Genomic DNA, 17203 nt, shown 5'->3' with positions numbered 1-17203 from the left:
GCTATTATTTTTGGATATTTTTGCAAACTGCAGTGATATAACAATAATATTCATTCCACAACTTGCATAACTGCACAACACATGTATGGTACATTTAAAATGTAAATAAATATAATAAATACCATGCACATTTATTACTGTATGCTACTCTAGGTATTTCATTTATTGTGGTACATACCATTTAAAAATGTAAAAAGCTTGATAAATAACCTTTTTACCAGATTTATTTTTTACATTTGAATAGTTAACATAAAAATAAAACTTTTAAAAGTGTATTTTAATCCACATCCTTTAAAAAAAAATGTTTTTAATGAAATATTCCATAATGATTTATTCTAGTTTGTAACATTTCTGCTAGTTTGGGCTCATTAGAAGCCAATGCACTAACATTTCCATTCCATGGTTTGGTTATTGATAGCTAATTCACCTTGCTTTTGAGTGTGTGTATTCACGGTTGAATACAGTTATTGTGAGTGGCTTTTAATAAATGTTTTAAATGGAATGTACTGGCTCGAACCCACTGACCCTCTCATTGGTAGACGACCATTTACCAGGAGCCACGGTGTGTGTGTGTGTGTGTGGTGTGTGTGTGTGTGTGTGTGTGTGTGTGTGTGTGTGTGTGTGTGTGTGTGTGTGTGTGTGGTGTGTGTGTGTGTGTGTGTGTGTGTGTGTGTGTGTGTGTGTGTGTGAGTGTGTGTGTGTGTGTGTGTGTGTGTGCAGCCTGAGCAGATGTGCATGTTCACGCTCGGCCTAGTTACCCCGACATGGCACTAACCCTTGTTTGTGCAGCTTGCCCTCAGTGAGCAGCTATATTGTGCAAACACACCACTCTGCCACATCATGCGCCTGTCGGGACCCATTCGCCACCATTTGTTGATCAGTGACTGCTGCAGCACACATGGAGGTGGTGGGGGCGACCATGCTACATCCAGTACAGCTCAAGGACTGTTGGGCGGCATGGCTAATGAGCGCCATCTTTTTGTGTTGTTGTAGCAGAAAGCCTCATTTATATCATGTCCGCTTCATCTCATCACAGTGAAGCAGCAGGTGGAATAACAAGCCTCCATTGTAGCTCCCAAGGTGAAGATGGTTTTGCCCGTACTACGCAACCGTTCCATTTTCTTTGAGTTCACCGTTGGTAACGCAACATGACATTTGAAGACATAAACACTACACTGTGAGAAATCTCGGATTAGTGCTGGATTAGGGTTAGCAACATGCTTTTCTGTTGTTGTTCTTCTTCAAATAAAAGTCCACTTGGTGTGATTATCAACATGTGAGTACATTTTGAATTGAACTTTTTGGTGTTTTTTTTGTCCAAAAAAGCTTCTCTTCTCTTTCTTTGTAAATGCACCTGCAGACCTCACTTTAACTCACCCTGAAGTGCTTTTAAAGTGCACCACTCATTTTTTAAACTAACCTCTTTCCTTTTTGGAGGTGAGAGGGCCCCTCAAACAGGAAGAGGGCCCAATTACAATCTCGTTTCAGCTATGCATGATATTTTTATAAACTTTTAAAAGTCATTCGACATTTCCTTTTTTCTTGCGTTGCTTTGTGAAGCATGAGCACTAACCCATGTTGTTTTGACAGTGGGATTTTGTCCATCGAAAGGAAAAAAGTCACGTCTTTTTTTCCTTTCTGCTATTAACACCTCGCTCCTCTGCATGATAAAGCACTCCCTGCTGGCTGATCTGTGGGGACTGGCAGATGACTGCAGGTGGAAAAGACACTGGAGACGTTTCAGTTAAAGGCCACCGTTTTGTCTTGCGGGGAGAGGAGAGACATGCAAGCGGTGACATTTCGGAGTAACATGGGCAGTTGTTCAGTTTTCACGGATGTTGCTCTGGCCATAGATGTTTGATCCTCAGCGAGTGTTCTCCTACAGTTAGCCAGCTAGCTCTGTGGGCTGAGTGTAGAGCTTTTAAAGGGACCCTACTATGCCCTTTGGGGGTTCCCTTTCCTGTAATATACGTTTTTGTGCATGTTAATGACCTGCAAAGGACACATAGACTGGATCGCTCATTTGATATATTCACTGGGATCAACCGGCATTAACGCAGGTTTTATAGCATTGGAATGAAATATGAATGGATAATGTTGCTGATCTGGAAAACGAGGCTGAGGAAACGAGCTTCTATTAATATCCAACACACTGGTTGTTTATGATTATCATGTGCACACTGGTTCGACATCTACATCAAAATATTGAGGGGGGAAATGGGATTTATTTTTGGCTTTCTGAGTGATTCGATGGGGGCTCATATTTAATTTATCTTCATGCTTGAAGCAAAGATGAGGGAAAAAGTGACAGATACAGTGATACAAGGTAAATGCAGTTGGATTACGATTTGTTGAATACATTAATGTTCATGCAAATTTTAAGGCGATTTAATACATGCAGCAACATTAAGACTATTTACAGGGGCATATAAATACATACAAAAGTAATGGTTAAACAGATAAATTGCCTTTGGAAGACAATACAAGAGAGTAAGCAAACAATTTAAGAAAATAAGGAAATGATCTTCCTCTGAAGAGCAAGTGCAAATAGCATTGGGAAAAATAAACAGCTTTTATTTGTTGAATATAATGTTTTTTTAATAATACGCTGAAGAAAAGCGACCAAAGGGAGAAGCAACCAAAGGGAGATCTAAAGTTGTTGTTTTGTGAAGTATAACTTATGATTTGATGTGTGTTTGGCTGATTTTACCTCAGTGTTACTCAGCCCCCTTTGTTGCTTTATGACTCTGCAGCACCACTTTAATATTTCTGTGCTTAGTGATCTCACATGTATCCCCCGCTGCTGTGGATCAGGTGCTAATTACATGCAAATGTGAACACAAATTGAATGAAAGGCGCAGTGCACTTTATAAATCTGGCCCTTGGTGGTTTGTTGGCCGGTTCCATCGAGACAATTGTTGCTAATAGAGGATCAGTCTGGTGTTATTCCATCAAATTGAATCTTTAGAAAATACTTTCTAACTCTTGTCCCTTAACCCTTTGGTTCCTACTGAAACAATAATATTTTATAAACAGCTCACAGTCACAAGTATAATTTTTAAGAGGCTCAGCAAGAATTTGTGCTGTATTACGACTACAAAGATATCTTGATTTAAAGGGGACCTATCATGCAAAATGCACTTTGTGATATCTTTAAAGCCCCTGTCACACTGTCCCGAAATTGACACCCGATGGACACACGATAAAGGAAATGTTCAAATTCGGCTGTGATCGTAGCAACATCGGGCCATTCGTGAGGGCATCTTAAGCCATCGTATGACCGCCGGTGGAGTTTCTCAGGCTCCGGCAGCAACTTCGTGAGCGGCAACTTCGTAAGGCACTCGTGAGGGCATCTTGTCAAATCGTGTCATCTTCGTGTTATCATCGGTGCATTCACCCTCACTCTGATCGGGGCGAATGCCCGATGGCACCGATGATAACAAGATGCCCTCACGACGGCCTTACGAAGGGCAAAATTGACACACGAATTCAACACGAAAATGAACCTTCGCAAGGTCCTTCGGCAATTTTTTGGCATGCCAAAGATTTTGCCACCGCTCACGAAGTTGCTGCCGGAGCCTGAGAAACTCCACCGGCGGTCATACGATAGCTTAAGATGCCCTCACGAATGGCCCAATGTTGCTACGATCACAGCCGAATTTGAACATTTCCTTTATCGTGTGTCCATCGGGTTGTTTTATTGCACAACAAAATCATGTAAACATATTATGTAAATAACCCAATTTGTGTTCTGTGAAACTAAAAAGGATATAATATATTATTTTGAAGGACAGTTGACAGGAAGTTGTTGTTGTTGTTGTTATGGAAACAACATTACGGAGAAAACGTAATATTTTCTACATATAACGACGGATAAAGTAAAGAACAACGTCTGAAGATATCAGTACAGTATCATAGTACTGTAACATAATTGTTTTTGGTACTTTCATTGCAGTTGTATGTCTTAAATGTAATGTAAATGTTGCCTTCGTGTGTGGTTCGGGGCCATCTTCGTGCGAAATTCACAATTCCATATTCATGTGTCCATCGGGTGTCAATTTCGGGACAGTGTGACAGGGGCTTTATACATCAATATGTGTCCCCGGTGCGTCGGTGAACTCACTTAGCGTCAGAAAATAAAACCCTCTCTCTTTTTCTCCATACCCAAATATTTTAAAAACGGGTGTACAACGAGCGGATACAGCTTTCCATCCGAACTGACGTGTCCATCCGAACTGACGTTGGCGGACCCACAGAAAGTTGCTATCAGAAACAATGCCTGACGTGTTTTGGACGTAATCTCGTCTTTGTTTACATTAGCAAGCCTCGCTAACACTCAGAGCTAACCTGTACTGAAGAGCACATGTGTTTAAAAAGCAGGAAATAAAAAAGGAACTCACCTTGTGATAAACCCGCAAGAGAAAAAGCATTTGAGCTCCATACTATTTCAGACATAATCCTTGACGTGGTTTATAACAGGATGGCGTTTTATCACAACTGAATTTAACTGTATCTCCGGTAGAATTCTGATCAGGCATTAGCTCCGCCTCCTCTTCTTTCTTTTTTTTTCAAGCTAAGGACCCAAAATCTGCGTTTCCCTAACAGGGCTTCAAAAGAGGGGTTTGAGCAGTATGAGGGATGGCTACAATGGGTGATCTGTTTGGTATTTTGAAAGAAAAACTTCACAGACATGTTTTGTATAGGTTTGGCCCTACAATATATTTTTCAAATATAGCATGATAGGTCCACTTTAAGCTCATAAACGGTCCACTATGTTGGAAGTCTTGCAGTTTCTGTCCAGTTTGAAAACATCTTGTGCATGCAGGATATTTAAAAGCCACAATTTCCTCTGAGGGAATTACACTGGTTTGGAAACACCATTATATATTTGATTTGCACCAGCAGATGAAGCATAGCACCTGAAATTAGAAGGGCCAGATATTTAAGAGACGGTGATGTGTTGTTAAAAATGAATAAAAGCGCACCATCTGCCCACAGCTGGTGCGGAAAAAGCCAATATGCCCGTTGGGATAGCAAGGAAAACCAATATTTAATTTCAGGCAGATGTGTTGAGCACAGGTTGTGTGTAATAGAAATAAAAGAAGCAGTTTCTGCCAAAAAGAGAGAAGTCTGAACAAAGAGCATGTTCAGGCACTACTTTGGCTTAACATTGTTCCAGGAGAGCACGCAGGATCGATGCTCCCTCACTGTTTGAACATCTGCAGTGGCAATTAATTACTGCTAAGGATCCTCTGTGGCCCCCCCACACACCGCAGCACTGCAGACCACCTCACACTCGAGCTTTTGTCTCAATAATTTTGTCTCCTATATGAAATCCAACCTCTATTATATTTAACCAATTATTTCCCTGGAACAAGTAGTGCTAAGGGAATCACAGGAAATCCTTATTAAACTAATTAACTCTTATACAGGAGTTATTATTTTTCCCATGCATGATGTATACCATTGTTTGTCTCAGAAAAATATCAATGCCAGGGTGTGTGTCATATTTGTGCTTGTGTACACACTTTGGGAACGTGACTATACGTCCAATACTGGAGGTTGTGTATTATTTAATCTATGGCCACAGGTTTGTTTTTGCCATTTTGTGACCGTGGAGAGTAGTCAGCGTTTCAGCAGAACTGCAGAGAGGCGGATGTGTGGAGGGCAGGCGGGGACATACAGAGCTGATGGCGGTGACAGTGGGTGAGGCGACAGGGGACACATTTTACATCGCCCCTGTTAACTGCCATTTGTATTCGTCTGGCTTACAGTGGGAAGTGATGGAAAATGCAGATAGACCCCCTGGAACAAGCTCCGCCGCAAACACCTTCCCCCCTGCCCATATAAAGATGAGTAATGTGTGCAACCAGTGGAGGAATATTTTATCCCCCCGGCCCGGGTGGCAGTGATGAATGTCCCGGGCCGACTCGCTGCACAGTCACAGCCCCGTAGACCCTCGGATAGCGAGAGGGGGGGGGGTTACTTAAAGCAGTTTGGTTTCTGTAGTTCTAAGTGCACTCCACACTGACAGGATCTGGACACAGTGCCCCAAGGCCAGCCTCTCCTTCCCCAGCGACAACACGCGGCTCTAAATCTGCAGGCCATCTCTCCGTTTTATCAAAGTGCCCCCCCCCCTCCCAAAGAGACGGGTAGTAACAGTCTATTTGCCTGTTTGCTTGATGGAGAGTCGGCGCAATAGTTGTGTCTGCGCCCACAGAGGCCTGCGGCGACCATCAGATGCGTATCAGAGACTATGACAACTTAATGGCGGAGCGCTTGTTTTATGTGCCTCTTCAAGGTTGTTCCCGCCCGCCCACTCTGCTCCAACAGGGTAATGTTGAGCTGAATGACAAACAAGAACCAGCTGGGCGTCCGGCCTCTGTAATCAGCTGGCCGGTGTTTAACCAGCGTCAAAGTGTCCGGGTCAGTCCAGGACGCAGACCCCAGCTCTTCCATCCTTACACCCGCCACCCCCCTCCTGCTTGGTTGAAGGATTAGCAACCCACTCAGAGAACAGCGGAGATTAATAACCTGTCACTGTGGGTTGTTTTCCACTCCTTGCCTCACTGTTTTCTTTTGCGGAGGAGGACAATGATACACTCCTCCCGCCCTTCGCCTCCCTGGTCCCGTTGCTCTCTGCCAGCCCCTCTGCATGTACAGTATGAAAGCAGCAATGATACTTAAACAACATCCTGCAGTGCACCTGGCCTACGTGGAGCACAACTCATAGAAATGACCATCGGAAATCTATTGAGTTTTAGTAACAGGAAGACCCATATACCCATGCAGATCAGAAAAACATGAGATGGTTGTCAAATCTTTCTGTTTTACCTTATGACTTCTTCCCTCTGGCTGGCTGTGATGAATGGTTTTGCAGCATGAAGAAATAAAAGCCGGTACTGATAAAGGAAGAGTAAGAGCCATTAAGGAGAGATGGGATTACCTGCACTATAACTGCTCACTCAATTCTGTACATCTACACAGCAGTTATTCATATATATTCTGGGCCCTTTTTGCTTTATTTGAGCATGGTTAAGCTACTTCCTGTTCTAATGTTTACCATAATGACAAATCCAGTCAAATACTGGCAGGGTTAGAGATTGTCGATCATTCCCCAAGCTCATTGGTTAGGGTTATCCAATCGCCTAACCCTACATGAAATTGGGAGGGAATAATTGCAAAAGGGCATGTTTTCAAATGTTGTCAACGTGTGATTTAATTTCACCATCCTGATTTTCTAGAGGTCCATTTCAATGTTTCAACCTGGTTTACACGCACTGTCTACTTTAAACATTAGATACAACACATTTTATAAGACGTACTATCACATGGAAATATCCCACTACAACACAAGACTGGACAGTTAACTGTCTGTATATATCGCTCTGGCTGGCCGGCTCCCCTCTCAGGTGGACATTTCCTCAGCAGATGCCCTCATCAAGGATGACATTTAGGGGACGTCCAACAGCCTGATGGGCAGGGCCGGGATAATGGCTTCTCTCAGCTGATGCTCCCAGGCAGCCCAAGCTAACTGTAGTGCATGAGAGACTCTGGGCCATGTGAGGACAGCAGCAGGGAGACTTTGGATTTTCTTAAAATAAATGTCAATTGATGCTGAAATGAGTTCCTGATGCTGATTTATTGTCAACCCCAGGATTTATATCTTCTCCTTCAATCTTCTGTCATGCAAAGGACCCACTCTTAATGCATAATCACCACCTACACATGTACTAATCACCCGGGCCTAATCACAACTGGAGAGCATCATCAACAAGGTATTCACCTGGCCTAATTGCAGCGTTCCCTACAAATTACAACGAGAACAAATGGAGCAGGCAGGAGGGGAGGAATAAGTAGAGAGCAGCCTTAGAAAGTCTTATCAATCTGCCAAGTATATCTCCAACACCATATATCCCTCTTAAATATGATCCCTGTGAAATGAAGAAAGGTCAAGCTATTTTCATCGTTGTGTAGACACTGAGGCTGTGTTTTGATAGCATCATCAATTATTAACGTCGTCAATGTTTCCTATGCAACTATATGCCTCCTGTGCTTCGTTTAAAACACTGTAGCCCGGGAGCAGTGGAAGATCTGTGCATCGCGTCTTTGTTCACTTCCCCATTGTGGATGTTTTTGCTTCAATGCATGGCTGTGTTGCAAAACATTGGAGAGACAAAATCCCCAATAAATCAGCCAGACTTATACACAGTAGTCCAGCCCATCGCTTCAGTTATTGACTAGTGCAGTGCCTGTTGCTGATGTGCTGACTAAGTCTATATAAAATACAACGAAAAATCTCCCACACAAAAGTATTTAGGGATCCTGTTTGACATGTATTGTGTTTATCAGCGGATATGTCATTGTTGTTGATGTATTTCATTGTAGGCTATTTTACTGCTTTACTGTGCGTTTATTCATCCACAGCACAAAAGATACCTATATGTCTTCATTTTCTCCTCGTCTTTGCAGATATCCACGATGAGAACGGCTTGAAGCCTGTCATGGTTTACATCCACGGGGGCTCCTACATGGAGGGGACCGGCAACATGATTGACGGCAGCATCCTGGCCAGCTACGGGAACGTCATCGTCATCACCATCAACTACCGGCTGGGAGTCCTGGGTGAGTCCACCAAGGGGGAGGAGCTTTAATGAGTTCGGAGGAGGCCGATTGAGTCAGAAAGCGACTTATTGATTCAATGACTAATTGGCTCCCACTGTTTGTGTGTGTGTGTGGTTTTCAATTGGCGTACATGCAGGGAGAACCCTTCTTAATCTGTTTTCCACTACATTTTGTATCTTTGATAGCTTGTATCATTCTCATAAAGCATGTGGGTGGTTGGGTTTTCTGCCTCCAGCTATATATGGGTTTTCTTTCTCGCGGTGCCAATCAGCTGCTCCTGGCCTTTTGCGAGATCATTTGTATTTTTCTACATTCTTCGCTTTATTTCAAATGCTTGTATTCAAATGTAGCCTCAAATGACTCCGAAAGCATAAACTAATCACATGCAAATTAGGTTTAGACTTACACTTTTAGACTTTCCAATTACTTTAATCATTGTGCAGCATCAAACAGCCTCGCAAATTCCACGCTGGCAAAATGGATCTGTAGCGATGGAGCCGGTATCTGCGGCACAGCGCTGTGCCTCTTATTTAGCTCCCTCTGTAAGATGAAAGTGCTTTCTGGCTCACACAGGGATACTTTAGTATGGGTAGTGTAGTGTCTTCGGCCATCCTAAACTCAGAAATGTTGACAATCGCAATGATGCTCGAAATGTCCCTTATAGGCCTACGTCTGTTTCCGGTTATTTTTATTTTGAAATTCAGTTCCTGACGGACGCCAAAAAAGCCAGAGATTATGGAATTAAACCAATAAATAAAAGCAAGGATAATTGTGTGTTATTGGTGAGTAAATAACAGTGTGTTATTTTGAAAAGAATAACAAATGATTGACTATACACAAAATAGATTATTCTGGTTTCTGAAAATGCAGAACATTTAAACGGATTTCCAGTCAATGTTAGCACTATCACACATCAAAACTCCTTCTCAATCCTGGAGTTTGCCATGAGCTTGGGCCTTGTTGACTTTTCTCTTCTGGTATAATGAATAGTTTTGTGTGATTTGGAAACCTTTCTCAAATATCCTCTAGGCCAACAGGCCTCCTAGGAATGTAAACAGGCTCTTGCAGCACAGATGTTAGACCAGATTATTTAATCATAAATTGAATATAGATACCAAACATTAAGCTTTTACAACCTCCAAATTGTTACATCTAGAATGACTCAAACAAGCATTTCCTGATCTAATACCAAAACTATATCATGTTGAAAAAATGTGTGTGATCATACAAAACGCTTGAAGTTAAGAAAGGATAGGTGATGGTTAGAGAAAGTGCATTGATTGTCAGAAGGAAACAGGAGACATAGCACTGTGAGGGTGTGATTTGAAGTAGCTCTCATCCGTTTGTCCCTCTGTTCTTTTATAACAAAGTCACCGGACTCCATTCTCAGTCATAAATCTCACAGCCACTAGAGAGATTTGCCACATGAACATAAACAGATGCCATTTTTGGACCATTGGCTGGAACATCTCATGCTGCCATTTGTCTCAATTTAAGCACTGCTGCCATATTGCTGGAGCACGACTCCATAGACAATATGGAAAAGGCCTGTTGTTAATATCTAAAAACCGCGCTGCTTCTGAGGATATGAACCCTTATAAAGCACATCATTATCAGCCTACATGTATATGATCACAATCCTGATGTGGTCCATTGTTGAAGTGAAGCTACTCTACATCCGTATGCTTATTGCTGCTACCTTTACTGCACTCTGCTCGGCTTACCATTCGTTATGAGGCCAGGCTGTCTGCACCAGGCGCTATATTTAGTTGCCTGAGAGCCGGGGGGGGAAAGGTGTTCTGGAAAAGTGTGCACCGCAGAGAGGAGAAAGGAGATGAAGCGGGAGACAGAGGGACGGAGAGGAAGAATGCAGATGAGGACTCAGATAGGAACGGAGAGAACGTCAGAGTGACAGCGTAAAAAATGGCGATCTTGTCAGGCTGCAGATTTGGAAGTAAAATCGCGTTCGTCCACCCAACAAAGTGACAGAAAAAGAGTGTTCCGTCTCCACTAATTGACATACAGAAGATTCACCCTGTGTGCTGGTAATAAATTGTCGCAGTCACTGGAGGGAAGCCATCTGTGCGCGGAGAAGTGACAACACTTAAGCCTGTGAGCCAACACAGCGCCGAGCAAACTGAACCGGACTCACTGCTGCTGGTCGCTCCCTTTGGTGCCATTCTGCATAAAGCACTACTTTCAACTAAGAGTCTGTCCCTAGATTCTGTTTTGTTATCGAGTGGATAAAAGCAAAACAATGTGTACTAAATATGTATTACCTGCTCGCATTGTGGAGCCTCTCAGGTTGTATGTCCCTATTTTTCACAATGAGCTCATATGTTCAATCTGTTGCTGAGTTCTTTGTCTGTTGGGAAGGTGCTGAGGTCTGAGAGTGTGAAGCAGACATCTTGTGAGCTCTGCAGGCTTGCAGCTCCCAGATTGTGTGTCTGCAGGCAGATACATAGAAGAGGAGTGTGAGCGGAGTGAGAGAAGTCATCAGACACTCATCACCCTCAGACAGTACCCTCAGACACCCTGTCGGACAGCTGTCAGTGGCTGTATCACTTCCACTCTTTCCCTCAGCTCACTTTCAAAGGCACCACTGTCCACACAGTGAGAGTAACTTCATCTCAATGTGGAACGTCTAGTTTTCTTTGTATTTCAATGATCTGCAGCACCTTCAGCTGGATTTTGAAACCATGCTGATCCTTCCTTCTAGGACACGAGGAGGCTGCTGCTGGCCAAGGTGCTCTCTCACGGTGTTTGCTTTTCTCTCCACAACTAAGAAAATATTGTCCGTGCACACAGATCCATCACCAGAGGTGCCTCCCTGCCAGTGTGTATCGGAGCGCGCAAATCCCAGGGCGCAAACATTAGCATGACCTTTCAAGGACGACGTAAGACACCGAGGCAGTGGCGTGGAAATCGACAGGGCCAATAGGATCCCCCTCTTTGAGCAGACCGGCCCACTGGTTGCAGCCTCCACCATGCGGCAGGGCATCAGTGCGCACAGATTTCGGTTCCAGCATTAGAGGAACCAGGATGAGGCCTCGGATTATACTGAGTGCCATCTGGCTCCAGGAAGCTGTCACATGAGCCAGAGTGACGGTGAGCTCCATTATGCTGCCCCGCGATCTGTCAGATGGTACTCTCTATTTTCCCTCCGTCTAACCCCCCCCCACGATGGGTGCCTGATAATGGTGTTGCCCTCTATTTGTTGCAACCCAAAACAAAACAAATCTCTGCAACCCATCTGGCTTTCTAAGAGTTTGGATAGTGACACATCCACAGTCCTTCTTTCTGTGAACACATCAATGATCCATGGACATGTGCGTGTGTGTAAACAGTACATGTGTCTTAACCTTAACCTCATCCCCCCTGCCCTTCATTATCCGTGTTGTTGTTGCCCTTTTATGTTTCCTTTATTTCATTCTGCATCATTCTATTCTAGTCTGTTAGTGGCCTCTGTCGTCGCCCGAGGGCAGGCACTCATTTCCCAGCTGCCTCCTCTTCCTTCTTCTTCATGACTCCTGCGTCTCTGCAAGGACAGTCATGGCTGGGAGGGGGTCATTACCACTCCTAAATTCCTCCCCCCTGGCGGTGGAGTGACGTGGAGAGCAGGAGGGGAAATGTGCCGTCGCCAAAGCGGCCTCACGACGATCGCGTCCGCTCCGTGGTGAGTCAGACTCTGAGGTGATGCCTTCTGACATGACACAGAAAGGCAGAAGTTCGCAGCTGCAGCTCATAAACCTGCAAAACATGCAGCCACACGAGATGAGTGAGGATGGGGGGAGGAGGGAGAGGGGAGTCATCTGTCGCTTTGGCAAAACAACACGACAAATGGTGCTCTGTGTGTGCTTTGGACATGTGTGCCACTGCCCTGTCCAATCACAATGAGCCTCTCCTCCGCCTGCATGTGACAGCATGTCTCACATTGACTACAGAAATGGTTCAATATGACTGCAGAGAGATGAGGTCATTCTCACATCTGTGTGTTAAGTATGTACGGAGCTGGAGTCGGGACATGGTTAATGTAGGAGCCTCAATGCTTATTTATCCTGTGTTTAATATTTAATTATTGTAATTTTTTGTTTAGAATCCATGGATTGTACTGAGATATTATCACTTCGGACAATTGTCAACTGGGTGTGGTTTCAGAGTTCTTACTCCAAAGTGGCCAAACTGGGGTACAACTGTTACGTTCTACTCCCTGAGAAAAACGCAGAGTTATTTTCCCTCTTCATTCATTTGACTGAGTTGAGAGCGAGTGATCAGGCTTCAGTAAAACTCAAGTGTGCACTCTCTATGGGTCCACATACAGGTACTTTCGGAGTCCACAGTTGCTCCACTTTTGGCTCCATGCTCCAGTGAGAGTTCCAGTTCTCTTAATACATCCGTGGTTAAAAGCCACAAAGCCTAATTTGGCTGCAGAATGTGTGGAGCTATCACGTCCCTTACCTCCATTGTTATTAGAACTTGTTTGGAAAGCTTGTCCCTTTAAACGTCTGCGTATTCACGTTTTCTTTGCCAAGTGAAAACAAATTGGAGGGATGGAAAAATATGGCTTCAAAACACTATGGAATGAGTCCGGAGCATTTATTAGCTTTTGGAGCAGCTTTCTATACAGACTGTCATGTACAGAATGCAACAGATGCACTGCAGGGATTTGAGGGGCAGATGGTTTTTCCCTCGGAGGACATGGACGTCCCCATCGGCTTGAACCTGCACATGGACACGGGTGGGCTGCGGCGGATAAAAGAAAAAAGAATGTCTGTGTTCCGGTCAGCGTCTGAGTTAATCTCGGTCTTGTTGATACCCTGTCGCTTACATTATCTCTGAGAAGTTGTAAGACCTTTCCTTTGAGTAAATGCCGTTTTAAGCAAAGGATAGTCAATATTATTGCCCGCCGCATATTAACTTTCAGCCATTACAGTTTCTGAGACGGCGTGCCTGCAATTGAAAAGCAGCGCAGCAGGTCTAGTGGATGATGAATAGCTCAAATTGATGCTTTCACAAAACAAAACATTACAAAATATCTCCGGAACATCTAAATCAGAGACGGCAAAGTGGAGCAGAATGACAGCAAAGAGTCGTGGCGGCTTTTAATCTCTGACAGCAGTGTGTCTGCAGTTTCTAGAGCTGCATCCTCCAGTCCATTTCCCACATAAGTGCATCGATGTGTAGCTCCACAGCAGGGGTCATCAACCTTCTTTAGGATGAGAGCTACTTTCAAAAAATAAAACAAGTCGTGAGCTACTTTTACTCCTCTTTTTTTTGTTTTTTGCAGTGTATATATTTAGCACATTTTAACATTATTATATGCTTAGCTTGAACCTTTGTGTGCTGTTTGGGTCTGTGGGACCCATTTTCAGTGTTCACTAAAAGAACATGTATGCAATTGAATTATTTTAACCTGCTTTATTTGGGGCTAGACCTCACCTCCCTAGGGGGGTCCGGGGGCATGCACCCCCAGGAAGATGTTTTTAGTGAAATGCATCAATCTGCTGCACTTTGAGCACAAAATGAATTGATGGATACAGCTCTCAACACTCAGATGAAATGGAGATGTATACTTTTCAATAATCCAAACATCTTTAGAATATTATCACAACCAATAACAAATCATTTAAACTTGTTTATTATCTTATGTTACCTAGTTAGCATTCTTTCTTTCTTTTTATGCATATTTTACTAATCACTCCCGTTTTAAACTATTTTTTTACTGTCCTATCATGGTGTGCTCTCTCTCTCGCCCTCTCTTGCTCTCTCTCGCTCTCGCTCTCGCTCTCGCTCTCGCTCTCGCTCTCGCTCTCGCTCTCGCTCTCGCTCTCGCTCTCGCTCTCGCTCTCGCTCTCGCTCTCGCTCTCTCTCTGTCTCACAGAGGCTGTGTGCTCCTCTGTGGCGATGACGGCTTGCGTTAAAACATTATAATAAACATATTTGTAAAGTGGGGACACACAAACGGGATTTCGAAAATATATATATGCAAGTTGCAACACACACACAGTAAAACTCTGCGCTGTTGTATAGGCTGGCACGACTAGGCTGTTCAATGGGGCTGATGTGTTGTGTAGATTCTGCCAGAAGGAAAATCACGGTCACACTCTATTTAGGGGTGTTAGATAGATATAGAGTTGTAGTAAGTAGATAGAGTTCGCTATGATTGAGGTTTCGTTTATGCATTGGGTAGATTCTTTTAATTACATTTCCTTTTTTGTTTTGTGTATTTTTTACATTTTGGATTTGCTTGGCGAGCTATTTTTAGAACATGCCCCGCGGGCGACTCACGTTGCCCCTGCGGGCGACTTGGCTACCCCTGTTCGGGTCAAACAACGTTTAACTTCTCGTATCATTTAGAGGACTTTGTAACCACTATTCTATTTGTGGCTCTAAAAACACTTTACTCCGCCTGGCGTTAAATATACATTTATCCTGCGGTCAACCTTTCTATTCAGTATGTATTGTGGATTCAGACATACCAGCTGACATGTCACATTAGCATTTTATTTTCAAAGCACGTTCATCTGCACAGTTTAAGATGTTACCGAGCCCGGCCCTGAATCTGACAACTGAGGTAACAGCCGTAATATGAAACACTGAACAGCATTGAAGAGAGATGACTGCTTTGACAGCTTTGTTCCAGACGACTCAAAGGTGAATATACAACTGTCAATGTGAAGTTCCAAAATCACACTTGCTGGCTGAAGAGCAGGTTGTGTGCACAAAGGCTCAGTATACCTTTATTCAGCTCCTGCAGACAGTTAGTACATCAAAGCCAGCGCTTCCTTACACTGGCAGAAAGGCAAAAGCTTCCGTCAGAGGATATTACTGAGATTCTCTTATCTGCAGACTGTCATAGCTTGAATTTAAGAAGTATGGAAATGAGGAGAATGGAAAGAAAATAGATGAAAATGGGCATTCAGTCTCATAGTTTAGGGATTCAACCATTGAACTGTACATATTCTTGGCAGACGCAAGGGACCGAAACATACTTGAGGTGACATCCATGTTCTGGTTTCCTGGCCATTTCTTCCTGTGGATACTTTGCCAGTTGTTGATGATTGGGTGTCAAAGTGAGACAGCTGTGCTCTATACTGTCATAGAGTTTGATAGCTGAAAATGTTTCATAGATCTAAATCCTCAACAGTAAATGTCAGGTTTTGGTGTCAGAAACAAAGCTGCTGCTTGGCACTGACATTTAGCGATCACAGGGAGAAACCACAATAGGGGAAGAGATGCCAATCATCCACCAGGGTAGACTTAATGGAGTATAATGCACTGCAGTCACATGACATGATATACTGGAAAGACACAAATGATATGCCAATGAAGGGGAGGAATTGCATTATCCTCTCTAAACCCAAATGGCTTCCATTATCTTCTATGATAACCCTAACCCTAGGTTGCCCTGATATAATTCCTAACTCGGGGTGTTAACCAGACGTCTATCCCAGTCTTGAGGCTCTTTGAGCAGCCACCCATGTGCTCCTGATGGTTATTACCCATAATGCACAGTATGCTCTACAGGGCGAGTATAGCCAGCCTGTTTACCCCACCTCTATTGGCAATCTGTCCATCCGTGAACATAACACTGCTGCTGGCTTGTGACATTTGGGATTCTAGGACTTTGTTTCCTGGGTAGAAGAAGGCATTTGGACCTGCTCATGGTAGCAGTGACAGTGTCCGTATCCCACAATCTTTGGACAGCTGTTCAAGATGTGCGCCAAGGGTCTTTAAAAGGGGGGTATAGCAGTGTGTGTTGAACGGATTCAGAAACAGAATGCACACAATCTGGGGCCAATTACATGAAGCAATTTGCTGGAACTGTTTAAAACATGACAGGCTCCAGAGTCTTTCTGCACACATATTTGTCGCTTATGGGTATAAGTGTGGGGTTTAGGGAAATATAAGTATTTTGCTAATATACCTGTGTGTACAGTAAGTCTAGAAGCATGCACTGCAGGGGCTAGCACAGGTAAGGTAGTTAACTTCCTGCGAGATGTAAAGGACGAAATTGTTAATACAAGAAGACACTTGAGTCCGATTTGGTCTTTCCAATTGGCTGGACATTGGGGATTCGGTAATTCAAGTTAAGGACGATACCCCATCATGAGTCAACAGAAAAAGACTCACAAACAAGAACTTTATTGAAGGTTAACTTTGTATTCTCTTGAGGAAACGCAGCGCTGCCTTTGCCCAGGCCTGCCTTGATCCAGTCTCCCATAATGATGGAGTATTCTGGCACTGACTGCAGCGTGGCAGACCACCAGAACGCACGATGCCTCGACACACAGCGCTCCACAAAAGGCTCACTTGCATGATATCTTTGGGGCCGAGTGCTCCCCAGATGCAAAACGGATTAAAGAGTGATGTCGCTGAACAACTCGAGGGCAAAGAAAGAGACGAGAAAGATGGCCGACCACTAAGCGGGCCAACGCTGCTTTGATGTTCTGAAGGCACCAGCATGGAGGTGGCAGCTGCTGCTTCTCTACCTAATTAACCCATATCAATCCTAAGCATTTGCATGAATCAGAGCTCCTCCACGCATAAAACTCAGGTTTTCCAGTCTGAAATAGCC

General features: G+C 43.8%; 1 protein-coding gene across 1 annotated transcript in view; it reads left to right on the top strand.

The window, feature by feature from the left end:
• Positions 1 to 17203, top strand: part of nlgn4xa (neuroligin 4 X-linked a) — a 56170-nt gene that overhangs the window by 13987 nt on the left and 24980 nt on the right. Inside the window, 1 exon segment of the mRNA XM_034216888.1 lies at positions 8473 to 8625. Within this exon segment, the coding sequence (XP_034072779.1) occupies positions 8473 to 8625 (153 nt within the window).

The sequence above is a fragment of the Gymnodraco acuticeps genome, unplaced genomic scaffold (genome assembly GCF_902827175.1).
Source record: "Gymnodraco acuticeps unplaced genomic scaffold, fGymAcu1.1, whole genome shotgun sequence".
NCBI lineage: Eukaryota > Metazoa > Chordata > Actinopteri > Perciformes > Bathydraconidae > Gymnodraco > Gymnodraco acuticeps.
The sequence above is the reverse complement of the archived record's forward strand: the minus strand, read 5'-3'. Positions and strand labels throughout refer to the sequence as shown.